At 49.9% G+C, this 13,886-nt stretch overlaps 1 protein-coding gene across 1 annotated transcript in view; it reads right to left on the minus strand.

Annotated features, from left to right (window-relative positions):
- Positions 1-12,761, minus strand: part of LOC105700395 — a 41,811-nt gene extending 29,050 nt beyond the window's left edge. The window contains exon 1 of the mRNA XM_012426201.2: positions 11,375-12,761. Within this exon, the coding sequence (XP_012281624.1) occupies positions 11,375-11,444 (70 nt within the window). The 5' untranslated portion in view covers positions 11,445-12,761. The remainder of the gene's footprint in view (positions 1-11,374) is intronic.
- Between the last annotated feature and the right edge of the window lie 1,125 nt (positions 12,762-13,886).

The following is a 13,886-nucleotide window of genomic DNA, read 5'->3' on the forward strand; positions in this document are numbered from 1 at the left end:
AGGGGTGCGTCGAGTATAGAGATCACGGTTCCTGTACTTCCATGTGCGTACATGGCATGCATGTCCTAGATGGAGAGCAGATCTCTCTGCATTCTTAAATCGAGGGAATTCCCCGGCGGGGGGTTAACAAAGGCGATCGAGGAAATCGATGGAAGGTTTCCTGAAGATCTTCCAGGAGAGCCTTTAACATCGCCGATCGCGAAAGGGGTAGATCGAGTGATTTCGGAAAATGGCAGAGGCCCAGCCGAAGCCGCGACTCTCGGCCGGTCCTCTGCTCTGGACCCGACGTCCCTCGCACTCTAATATTTCAGGAGTGTCAAGAGCAAGAGCGCCGGGCGAGGTCTCTTCAAAAGGGCACCCCCGATCTCGGCGCCCCCGACCGCGGGCTAATCTAGCATTCTGTCTTTTAGCTTTCCGAACTACGTGCCAACTACATTTCACCCGGCTGACTGGGCCCAGTGTCGGCGAGCCGCGCACCCTGTCACCCCCGGGCCACCCTCAACACCCCCAGGACACCCCTGAATATCCAAACAAAGCCGGGCCACCCAAACCCCCCGGCCAAAGGCGCAAGATGTGCAGAGCCGATCTGCATCGGGTGCATTCCGCGGAAACGCGCATTTCGCAAAGGGTTGCCACCCCCAGCTAAGCCCCCGACGACTCCTTGTCCCCGTTCCGGCGTACGGTTCCACTATTCCGCTACTCCACCGCTTAGGAAATAAAAATCCAAAAAATTTCTCATTCACCCCGAAATAAAGATCAGGGTGAAGAAGATGCAACTCGCCCCTACGGAGGTATCGAGGGGCGATAAAGGTGAAAAGATCTCGAAGAAGGCCTCGAAGGGGACCCCCTCACCGGTTTCAGGGTTGGGGAAGGTCGCGAATCGTTAAGAGGGTCGGGGCCGAAATCGCGGGATCGCGGAAAGGGGTGTCTCACCACCGAAGAGACTCGGAGGCTTCCACCCCTCGCGAGTGCCAACATTCGGAAGGTTAGGTGCGAGTGACGTCCCTCTCGAGAGGAGGGCGCGGATTTTAACGGCCGTAGGCGATACGGCTCGGCTGCTCTATTTTTCAGCGAGCTCCTCCACCCCCGCGCCTCGCCTTTCTTCGAGCTCGCGCATTCCGGCGCGTTCTATGTGCGAGCACGAGTCGGCGAGGTGGAGGGCTCGGTTAGTTTGCCTGACAATGACGCCCGCGATAAAGAATCCCCCATTAAGCCGCGAACTCGATGACTCGATTCGCGGATTAAATGATCCCTTGAGAAAGGTAAACGTCCCATGGATTAAACGGACGCGAGAGCAACTCCTTTTCCACGCGGATCTTACGCCAAGAGCGGAATAGTAGGGGCGAAACGAAAAGTGAAACGCTTCTTTCGCCTTTCGTAACGAGGAATTTCACCGGGAAGAATTGCTGGACAAGTTGGAATTTAAAATTGATGACTCCGCGGGGTATCGGTCGTTTCCAGCGATAAGTCGAGGCGTCCCGAAAGGAGCCCTTCGAGTTCCGGACCTTGAAGAGGGTGGCGGCAAAGGGTGGTCCCAGAGACGCTAATAAATCACCGAGATCGGCGCAGCATCCCGAAGGATCGCAGGTGACAGGTGCGAGTTATTATTAATCTCCCATGACGTGATCCCGATGTCCACGGATCGGTCCCTAGGGAATTTCTGCGAGGGGGTGGGTCAAGGGGGTGGCTCTTCCCTGACACTGGCAGCCCTCCAAACCTATTTCCCACCTGGAAAGTGTTCGCGGGGGGGTGAAATATCGCGGGAAAGACGGTTTTCGGGGTCTTCTTCGGGGTCTTTTTTGGGGCTCTCGGGGAAGAGGAAGCACCAGCTGTTGGCAAGGCGTGCTGCAAGATCTACGGGAAAGTGGGAAGTAATTAAATCCAAGGCTCTAGCCCGCCCTTCGGGGAGGCGACAGCCGGGGGTGGAATTACGGCAAGAAGGGGTGGCGTACGTCATCCTCGACAAGGTGTCCCGGGACGAAAGACCCGGAGGAAGGACTCGCAAGATGTTTACCTCGGAGTAGGGCAAATTCAAAGGAGCAAGGATGAGAGGAGAGATATCGACTCCTGACGAGGCACCCTCGACGTGCCCTCGGGAAAATTCCGCTTTTCCACGGCCGGGAATAAAGAGGAGCGGATGGAAAAAAATTTGGGATGTCTAAAATATGGTACATAAGATCGGCATGTCGGTTTCTCCCTCTCTCTGTCACTTTAATTTCTTCACCTGTGAACTTCCCCTACCGTGACGTAAGAAAGTTCGCGCCGAAATAGGGTCAAATGTGACTATTAATGCAAAAGGGGGGCGTTTCACCCCCGAGTGTCAGATCCGCATTCCCGTATGAGGATAGGGGAAACTATTGCACCCGACAAGCCGAAATTGAGAGGATCGATTATGCCAGCCTCCCTCCACCCCCGCAACCCCCAACGAGTGAACGCACTCTAGATAATTAGGGGAAGTCACAGAGGGTGGGCGAGAACGATCAAAGGGGGGCGAAAGTTGAGCCGAAATCAAGCAGACCAGTAAAACGGAGCGGAATAAAAGTGTCAATCATTTCCGCGCTCAGGGAGAATAAACTGGAGCAAACCAAAAATGTCCATCATCTTCAATTTCAGGAAGAATCCCCCCCCAGGAATGAAACCTATGAAATTTTGAAAAGCAAAATAGAAACCAATGGGGGGGTGGAGTCGCCCCGAAGGGTGTCAAGGCTCCGCCGAGATGGGTCTCGCCTCCCAGGGGGTGAGAAAACTCGAGGCGACACTTTTCGACGACTTCACGAGGGAATAAAAGGCGAAAACCGAAAGGGTTCGCCGGGGAATCGCGACTTTCTTATGCGGAAAGATAAACGAAAGCTCGCGGGGGGGGGTGGTGGTGTCACACCTCCACACAAAAAGCAAGGCGACACCGGGTCAAGGCGAGGCCCGGAGAGTGTCGATGACCAGGGACGTCATTTCCGGCAGGGCAAACACTCGCAACCTAATTTCCCTCGGCTTCGAAAATCCACCCCCAGAGGTGTTTCATGGGGTGGTGATAAGGAATCGAGCAATCCTCTCGATTATAGGAAGGGGGTTGGATGCTGAGACCGTTGCTTTAGGAGTAATCAGCAAATTTAAAGGTGACCACTGATATCCAGGGTTGCGTTTCATAATTTTTCAGACTTGTCAAAAGTATCGATGCCAAGAGGGTTTCACGGGGGGGAAAAAAAAAAGAAATGTATCCGAAGAGGACCCGGCAAGTTCAAGGGTGAGTGCCGGCAGGTGCGTTAGCAGGTGCGGCACCAGGTGCTACGCCGTACAAGAGGATCGCTCCTGGGAGGAAGGATTAACCGGAAGCGGGCCTCCTGAGGTCGAGTTTCCGGAACAACGGGGTCGAGCTTTTGCAGTTATTACCTACCGGGGATGCAATTTCATGCCGGACCAACTTCCCTCGTTAAAACCGCCTCGACGCGATCCTTTCCCCCGTCGAACGTCGCGAGTTAGCCGGGACCCCGCAAATATTTGCAGGTCTCGAGGACCCCCCCTTCACCCCGTAAAAATAATCCGAACGATCGAATAACTCGGCGCCTTGGAATAATCCTTCCCCTCTCTGGGAAAAATATGGAAAAATTAAGGTGACACGTAAGAAAATTTCTTAGTGCCTATCATATCGTCTTAGAACGACGACTTTTCCCTCCTGTCTATGAACACGAAGGGGAAGAAACGAAACGGAAACCTCTTCTAATATCTTATCGAGAGGGATCGTTGCGGTAGGTCGAGGTCTCAGTCCGGAGGGGCAATTCGGCAGCGGAGTGACGGGCCCGGAAATTCGTCGAGCTCAAGACAGACAATGAATGCACCCGCTGCACCCTAACCCAGTTAACGCCGCAGGGGGTGGCCTCCTCCATTTCCCTTGGAAGCCACGTTAATCATGGTGACGGATAGCCCTGTCTGATAAATTCAGGTGATATTTACATGGGTGACACGGCGACCGGGTCGGTCAAGGAGGCCATGGGTCAGCGAAGGGGGTGAAAACAGGAAAAAGAGGGAAAGACGAACGGGGTGGTTTCCCGAAGGAGGATTTACCGGCAAGATGGACTCCGGATTGGAACCTACCACCATGGCCAGGGCATGGTGGATTAACGCGTTAATTCCTGGCAAAAGGAAATTTATCGCCACCCCTCCAGGATAATCGTAGATTGGAAAGTCCTCGGTAAAAAAAGAAACTGAAATACCCCAAGGATAAACCTCCCCCTCAAAAAACGACCACCATCGATCGACCGCAAAATTATGAAACCTCTAATTACCGGAAGGAAATTTTCGATAACAATTAAAATCCCTTCCAGTGGCGTTTTAATTATTACCAAATTAATTTTTATTCAACTACGAAATGATTTCCATTTCAGCCGGTTTTTCGGGGATGGCGATTTATTTGTAATGCCGTTAAAAATTGAGCACTTCGAGGGGGATGCGTTAAGGGTGAGGCATGGCTCGCTCTATCACCCGAAACTGTACCTGGGGGAGGTCGATAAGAATTAGGAGAAGGACGTCCAGAGTGGGATTTATCGGCGGATACTGAAGAACCGCGTGAAACGCGATAAAGCCGATGAAAACTGACCGGGAATAATTTACCGGGGAGGTTTAAGAACCCTGTAAACGTCGCTGAGAGGGCACAGTTAGGGGTGGCAGGGCCGGCCGAGGTGGAGTAAAATCGTAAACACCCAGCCCTCCTCGTACATTAACGTCTGCCCCGTTATTGCGTTTTACGCTTTAATCGCCGAACGGCCTTTCCACTTCCTCGTGGAAAAATCCTCGAGCTTTTCCCCCAGTCGAAAGGGTTGAAAAAGAAATGCGCCGCTGCGACCCGTTTAGGGGCGGTCAGGAAATTCCGGTTGAAAGGTGAAGAAATTTCGTTACGCGCATTTCATTTACATATGTACTTCTTATCGTCTTCTAAATATATATAGCGTCGTTTATGATTTTTTATATATATATTAACGATTTTATTAATTTTGTTTGTTTGATTTCAGCTAATTTACTTCATCCCTGTCGCGTCATTTCATGTTACGGCGACTGGTCTCGTGCCAGTGGAGTCGAGGAATTTACATGTGTAGGGGTAAATTTCCTAGGGGACCCGCGACTCACTTTCAGGACCCTCTGCTAATTTTTCATCATCCCGAGGCCCCTCGGGTGACAGTTCGATCCTTTAAGGTAAAGAGCCCGGAGTAGAAAGCCGGGACATTTTTCCAAGTCCCTCGGGAATCGGGGACGGTTCTTTATCACCGGATGCCGCGGCGCCCGATTACCGGGACGCGATCCCGGGAATAATTCACGGAATCCCGAGGAACCCCTGGAGAGTCCCTTGGGGTCTAGGTGGAGGGCTGCGGGGGTCGTAAAAATTCGCGACATGTCACCATCCACCGAGCTACCCTGGTCCCCCTCGTTCCCGTTTCCTCCCACTTTTCACGTTTCATTTTCTCTAACTCGTCATTATGCACTTTTAGCGTTCCACTTTTAATTCTTCATCCTCCAATTTTACATTTTATTTCTCACTCCGTATTTCTGATCTTCACCCCTGGGGCGTTTACCCCCCGCGGAGGTGCCCCGATGTCGGGCTAAACTTTCGCCCCTCTTCGAGGACAAAGTACGCCGTGTGTCCTTTCGCAGGACCTTCCAAAAATTCCCCCGACTTTCGAACTGCCAGGAAATGATATTTTACGCCACACGTGAGCCCCGGAAACGAGGAGGAGGCGGAACTTCCGGCCACCCCGAAGAAGACGCCGAAGTTCGGGGCCGAGTTCCGACTTTGCCGTATTTGCATTTACATTCTACTTAACGAGAAATTTCTCTCCCGGTCGTTCCTAAGAAATCCTGCACCTCGAGTGGTTTTCTTTTTTTTTTTTACGAATTTTTATGCACGTACACTAAGAAAAATATTCCACCACCCCATAAGCAATATTTCTTTGGTTCAATGAAATTTTTATTATCTCGGCGTGCTCCTCCGCATTATCGGCTAATCAATAGTGCTAGGTGCATCGCCTGCAATGAGTTACCGACAGGTGCTTCGGTGTTCGATTATTATATTAGGCCTCCATTACTCCACTCCTGACCTGCCTATACTCGAGTAATACTGGGTCGGGTAGTACATACTCGGAATATGTATCGATAACCGCGGTTATCTTAACGGGTTACGCGTATCGGTAATTATCGACACTGATTGTGTACCGAAAATCCGCGGAACGAGGTACAAGCGATGCACCGAGTGTCTCCTCGTAACCTGGGTACACTGTTAAAAGGAACTGTCACAATTACATGAAGCACACCTATAAAGAAAATACACAAGTACATACGAGCTTAACGAACACTTTTAACGGTGCATGAAGTAATTAATGAAATTTAGTTACACCGTAGAAATAAATTTAATTAGACAAGGGGCGAAGAATAGAAAAGAGTCGAAGCAGTTGCTCCACTTTTCCATGGCGGGATATTTGACTTCGTCCCGAATTTATTCTGGAGAGATGTACTCCCGGGAAGACATATTGAATATGAAGAGCGGTCCAGGGGATATTCCGAGCTTTTTCTCGCGAGCAATCCGTCTCTGTCTCTCTTTTTTTGAGCTTTCCTTCTCTGCCGAGCTTTTTTATCTCGGTCAGGACGAATCGCCCCGTTAGCCCCTGGTCATCTCGATTCTTTCCTCGAGGATTCGTCATGTCTTAATTTTCGGCAATTTCGGGAAAGCTCGAGCTTTCGCGAATTGGCCACGTGACTCGCAAGCTCGAAGGCTTCGATTTCGAGTCGCGGCCTCTGGAAAATTGATGGTTCCTTCGCGGGGGGCCATTATTGTCGTGGAGTATTGCCAGGACGATTCATTCACCTAATTCCCCCCGGAAGGGGCAAAAAGTTCCCCAGCTCACGCAGGAAATCCCCCCACCGAGCTTTCATCCCCTATCGAGAACTGTCAAACTGTAAGCTCGAGTGATCTAGGATGCAGCGGAAATTCCGCAGCGAAAGCAGCCCTTCAGGACATTAGCGAATATCGGGGGCAGGTTCAAGAAATGACTTTTTCCACCCCCTTATGCCGGAGTTAAACATCGGTGCGAGAGGGGGCACGAGTTTCCACCCCCTTCGAGGTAGCCCCACGCGCAATTGAATCCTCTGTACATAATTATGCCGATCCTTACCCGCCTTGCGGAAGACTGGCTAAGTGCACCCTCGTTATTCCAGTGTTACGGTCTTCCTAAGGGCGAAATTAGAGGCTCTCTTTCAGGGCTCCTCCAGCTTTGGCCGAGCTTCGCCGAGCTCGGAGCTTTCGCGGGAAATCTAGCCGAAGGGACCTCCGCGCCTCCGTAAGCACGAAAATTAAACGGAAATTACTCTAAGGCAAATGGGTCAATATCGAATGGTCGACCGTCCGAGTATGCCCGGCCTGATATATCGCCACCCCCTCCCACCCGAAGTTTTCCAAACGAATGATTTTCCATCGATTTCCCCGCACTCGCAAATTGAAATAAAAGTGAGACGGGAACGTGCTCGGCGAGAAATCACGGGGAGAGAGAGAGGACGAATCACCGGGCCGATATTTTCCCCCGAAAAATCATTTTCCCCTGATTTTCCGCCCTTTTATTCCCACCCACCGCCCACCGAGGGGGCGACTCCGATCGCGAGATTCTCCCGCAAAAAGTGGGACCGCTCCGCGAACTGGAGCACGGCTAGGTTTGTTAAGTTTATTTCCACGAGAATTACCATAACTCTCCCCCACATCGGCGGAATAACTTCCACCTTACCCCTTGAATAATTTCCCACCCCGTGTGTACGGATATTCCGCCCTCTCTGACGCCCGCCATCTGTCGCCATTTACCGCCGGGGCTCGACTGAAATTCGAAAAAGGCGATTTCCCTATTCCGGATATAATTTCACGCCGATCAATGGATCTACAATCTCGGAGTTTTCATGGATCTGAATGTTTCCGTGGAACCGATCGCGAGTTTCACGGTCCGATCCTCGAAATTTTCATCCCCCTCGATACTGGCCATTTTCCGCGGAAACGAAGGCGCGTCCGTTCTCGCTATCAGCGGGCCCGAGTGATAGCAGGAAAATGTATCGTTTCGATATCAAGCCGCGAATGATAATTAACGATTCGGGATTGTCGGGGACATGTGGAGGGATACCATGAAAATGATTCACCGTATCCGGCGTGCAGGATACGCTCTCGTCCTGGCCAATGAGAGTTTGGCTCGAAGGATCATCGTCCCATGATTTACAGTCCCATTAAATCCCCGATCGCCGACCATAATCGCGACGATCATCGGCGACATTGACAGTGACCCGACATGTCAATTCTACCCCTAAACTGTCACTACTCCACATAGAAAAATCATTCGTCAATTCAGTCCATTAATTAGTAACTAAGTACACGGCAGAATATTCGTAAAACATGTTATCATCGTATATGCATAATGATAAAAAATGTAAATAATTCCCGGGAGCAAGTAATTATCCCGGTGATTAAATCGACATGTCAGATTGTTCATAGGGGAGGGTGCGACGAAGGGTGGGAAGTGAATAAAAATCCTGGCAGAGTTAACATCCCGATACCATTTAAAATCCATATTAAACATTCGTTTCTCCTCGAGCGAGCCATTTATCCAATTTCCATCCGAGAGCCGCATCACTTGTAAAACAAATTATTTCCCCCTGATGGATTTGCTTATGCAATTAATATTCATCCGCCATGTTTGCCCCGGGCGGGTAGGGCCCTTAAAATGCACTCCGTGTCGGCCATTAATCAATTAATTATTTAATCAATTAGCCCCGAACTTCGGGCGGGTAAACAAACCGATCGAATTAAACCGCGGCGATGAATATCGAATTTTGAGAAATTTATTTATCACGGTTATGGATTTATTTATTATCACTTCTGCGTCGGCTTAATTCGCGCCCGGGTGGATTTTTATTTCGGCCCTCCTGGTGGCGATCGAAGCCTGACGTTAATGAAGACAAACAATGACGGATACGACATCGACGCAGATGCAGCATCCCTGGTCCAACCGGTGCATCGGATGCATCGGATGCATCGGGTGCGTCGGCGCACATGACGTTACGGCTAATAAGTGCGTCCAGCCCATAAATTAGTTTCATGGCCCGAGAGGGTCCGGTCCTCCAGGAGGGCGTTCATATTCTCGGGATGAAACCGGAAGTGGGCCGCCTTCGATTTCCCCGGCGCAATACCCCAGGCGATTAAAGATGCGGTGATAACCCCGTGATAACGCCGTGATAACGCGACCCTTAAATCGAATCGCCGAAAGCGGACTCGGCGGGATTTAATATATCCCCAGATTAAGGGAAAAGCTTCTAGGAAAATGAAAAGTGGCAAGACGTAGAACAATCTAATTTATGTATACACGCCATCGCGTTTCCGGTCCCTTTCCTCAGGGTGGAGTGAAAAGTGAATGATGCATCGCTCGCCCAATTTATTTATTTCGCTCCCCCCTGATGTGGGACCACCCTGCAATTTCATCCCCCCCCTGAATCCCGCGTGCGTTTTTTGGATCAAAAATCGAGGGACCGGATGGAACCAGGCGAATGCATATTTTTTTATAAAATTTAACGAGGCTATCCCGGGTAAGTGCATCGATGCCGCCAGGAAAGTGCATCTGCAGTTCTCCAAGGCTCGATGGACCGATAAAACCCTCACTTCTCAGTATTTAAATTAAATATTGAGTGTACAGGTGCTACCAGGCGGAAAAAAAATTGGTCGCATCTTTCCTCGCAAAGTGCATCGAGCGCATCGAGTGCATCTTCGTTCCAGCCGGAAGAGTCGCATTGCGTCCCGCAAGCCCCGGCCGCCATCTTGGATTCGCTTTTTCTCCCTTCCTCCATACTTAATGCCTCTTTTTGCCCTCCTTGGTATCCGGTTAGTTGTCTCTCCCCCCTCGGAATTTTCGAGCCCACTCTACTCTAGGTCGGAGTCTGCATAATTCATCCCCCTATCTGGGACGGCCCAAAATAATTAGGCATCGTTGATAACTACTTGTTGTTCTCCAGGGCTTACTGCCTGGCCGGTAGGAGTGCACCTAATACCCTTTCTGCATGTGCATCCAACTCGAGCAAAATGCCGAACCCCGTTTCGCGATTAACTCTAGATGCAACAATATGGCCATTACTTCCGAAGTTTGCACAAACTATCCAGCGGCCGAAAATTTTCAAATCCACGGATTTCCCCAAAAGTCAGGAAGTTCATATTCCATTCCATTTTGTATCACTCTTTTAACACGTTTCCAAATTTTCTTCACAAAGGAAGACTCAAGAAATTAACGACCAATGATCGAAGGAATTTTAAGGAGCACCCATTCCAAATTAAAAATATTCAATTCCACTTAATATCATTTTTTATATACATTTTTCAACTTTTTCCCCCAAAGAGCGCTCGAAGAATGAATAGCGAAGGGTCAGAAAAATTGTATAGGGCAGCCCTGCGGACACGAGGGTGGGTGTTTAATATTCCTACGTCATCCGTTGACGTTCCCGGCCCGTCAGGGGGTGGATCGAAACCCATCCTTGGACCACAACGGGGTGCAGTCCGAAAATTCTCGTCACCAGGTCGAGGGTCAGCAATTAGAGGTCGCCGAGCGGACTCTTTCCCAATTTTTTCCGGCCCTGTTTCTATTTTTTCTCTCCTTTATTTCATTTTCCCCCGCTTTTCTCCATTCGAGCACGGTTTTTCTTCGTCCTGCTGGGACGATTCAGCCACTCCCATTCGAAATCGGCGAGCTCGCTTTCGTCGAGATCGCTTAATGAAGCGCCTCTAATTGGGGACCTCTCTCGAATAGAAGCGAGGCCAGGAATTTCGACTGTGCGGATTAAAAAGGCCGGAAGGAACGGCGGAATTATTCCGGAAAAAAGCGCAGGCCGATTGGATACATTTCAGATGGCCGATAGCGGCCGTGTCCGCGCGGACTGTCCGCCCGAAATTTGCGGAAAACCTAACGCGGTGTCACGGTCGGGACGCGGAAACGACCGGCCCGCGTTTCGCGTCCAGCTTGTGGAATAATCCGCATCGAGGTCCAGGCTTGGATAATTTCCCTTTTTTCCCGAGGTTTTCCCCGCACATTACGAGTACCAAATAGTTCACTATAAACAAATCCTTGGAAACCAGGAAATCATCCTTACCGCATATATTACGATATTCCGCATCCGCAGATCATAAACGTCTTTTAGCGCACGTGTAAACGCGGACAGATCTTAAAAGAAAAAAAAAAAGAAACTACGAAGACGTACCTCCCTGCGCCTTCGCGATGGGAAAAAATTCGGGAAAAAATCGTAAAAAATTGAGAAAAAATTCAGGAAAATCATTAGAAATTGGGGAAAATCCTAAGAACTAGGACTGTAACGTATGACTCACCGACGCAGACCAAAACGACCGTCAGGAAGCTCGGCAAGAAGAAGGCCCTCAGCGAGACCGCCGCCGCCATGGTCCCTCGTTGATGGAACTCTGAACAGTTCGTAATTCGCGCACACCTCACTCGGTCACTGCGAACTCGCTTCTGCGAGTAACCAACCAAGGAGCCCAGTTCCCTCTGTCGATCCTTCCCCTCCCTCGGATCAATGTTTACGAAGATCGAAAACAAATAAATCCGCCTCGGCGACCTCGACGCCTCTTCGAAGCAAAACCTTCAGTTCTTCGCTGATCCTTCGATCAGAGATGAAAAACTAGTACCCCTGGTATCCCGCCGGTTAAAACGGATAATTGTCCTGGAATTATCTTAGGGTGTGGAGATAGTTTCTCCTGGATTGATCCCAGGATCGAGATTTATCCTCCGGCTCTCTGAGGTACTCTTGGACTTCTGGTCCCGATCGGGCGCTTTGGGGGCTAGGTTTATCGGGGAGGTGCCGATTTCTGGATTTTCTTCCGGTCCCGGTCGACGACGCCGGTCTTCTCCAGGGCTCCACTCTTCCTCGCTGGGTCTGCCGCGGCGTCGCCGTTCGACTGGCACGCACCGCTGGTAAGGCGGGACCGCGGATGGGACTCGGTAGGAGGGCGCGCCCGCGCTCTTCCGCGACCCGCGGTACCTCCTCTTACAGAGTTCCGATCTATAATAAATATTAAATTGCAGAATTGACTAAAGTGACATGAAAGTCTTACATATACGTAAGAAAAAGTTTAAATCTTTATAAAACTTTTCCCCAAACTGGATGCACCGAATCATCCGAGGGTTTAACACGTGATTACAGAGGGCCAGGCGCTGCACGTGAAACTTCAATTTTCATCAATAAAAAAAATTCTCCCACTTGTCTCGTACAATAAAAAAATGAAATTTCACGAGCGGGTTCTTCCTTAGGGCCTCCATAATCTCCTGACAAAGCCTCGAATGATATGGCACACCCCCAATTTGGAGAAAAATTTTATTAATATCTGGACTTTTTGGTATGTATGACACTTTCGTATCACCTTAAGGTGAGATTAGAAAAAGAAAAATTCACGGATGGAACGGAGGGTAATAGGATTGCATTAAAGTCACCCCGACGGATAGTCGGCAATGGACATTTCCTTAATAAATGCTCCGCGGTCTATGAAATAAATTTCCATCCGGAGTTCGACCCTAGTTTGCATAATTGTTGAGATAAATCAAGTCCCACCCTTTCTATCAACTCATCTCCCTCTTCTCCTGTGCGCGGTGTCCTATAAAAAAAGTCTATAAAGCCCCTATAAACTCCCTATAAATCCACCATAAATCCCCAGTTTTCATCTCCTTCCCTCTTATCGTCACACCCTGGTCCCTCGTTATCAACTTATCACCGACAAATCGAGGATCGGCATTGCGTGTTTCGGAGGTGCATCAGCCGCAGCGCGGGCCAGGTATTTCGCAGTCGGCCCGCAGGTCGCCCGCATGCGGATTCTCCGCCGCACCTGCGGAAAATCCCATGATCGATGCACCCTCTCTCGTGTGGGCTTGTCGATGGGAATGCAAGTCTTGTTTGCATGTGAGCTCTCTTGTCGACCCTCGGCAACGTGAGCTTCTGTAAATAGATACTCCGTTGAGGGACTCCCTAAAATTGGCGAATGGTTTCGGGGATGATGCTTAAGGGTAGATGACGATTCGAGAGGGTGTCGGATGTGAAAGGGCTGCGACCGAGAAATTGGCGAATAGTTTCGGGGATGATGCTTGGGGGTAGATGATGATCCGAGAGGGTGTCTGATGTGAAAGGGTTGCGGCCGAGAAATTGGCGAATGGTTTCGGGGATGATGCTTAAGGGTAGATGACGATTCGAGAGGGTGTCGGATGTGAAAGGGCTGCGACCGAGAAATTGGCGAATAGTTTCGGGGATGATGCTTGGGGGTAGATGATGATCCGAGAAGGGTTGCGGCCGAGAAATTGGCGAATAGTTTCGGGGATGATGCTTAAGGGTAGATGACGATTCGAGGGGGTGCCGGATGCGGAAATGTTGCGGCCAAGTCGGCTTCGAGGGCTCGAAAGTGCGGAGAAAGAGAGAGAGGGATTTCACATCTGAACCCTTAAAAGAAGCGGAAATAAAAGACGCGTGATAAAAAGTTTCATAATTTTAAACAGAGAGGCGGGCGATGAAAGTTTCATATTTTTTTATGAGCGACCGTGAAAATGATATGAAATTTCCCGGGGAAGGAAAGAAGAATTGAGAAACCCCGAGAGGGCGTTTCTTGTAAGGGAACGAACGACGGAATGTTTTCTTCCGGTTTTTATTAGATATCCTGGAAATAAAATAAATTTCCTAGGGGCCAGAGAGTTCATTTTCGAGGTGTAAAATGTGAGCATTCCCCTGACTTCGGATCTCTCTACCCACTTACACTTCATGACTAGTGTAAGTAGAAACTCGAGATAACCGCGACGTATGACCAAATTTATGGAGTGATTTACGAGCACTCCTCGACTGCGGCC

The sequence above is a fragment of the Orussus abietinus genome, unplaced genomic scaffold (assembly GCF_000612105.2).
Source record: "Orussus abietinus isolate OABI.00-Male unplaced genomic scaffold, Oabi_2.0 scaffold18, whole genome shotgun sequence".
NCBI lineage: Eukaryota > Metazoa > Arthropoda > Insecta > Hymenoptera > Orussidae > Orussus > Orussus abietinus.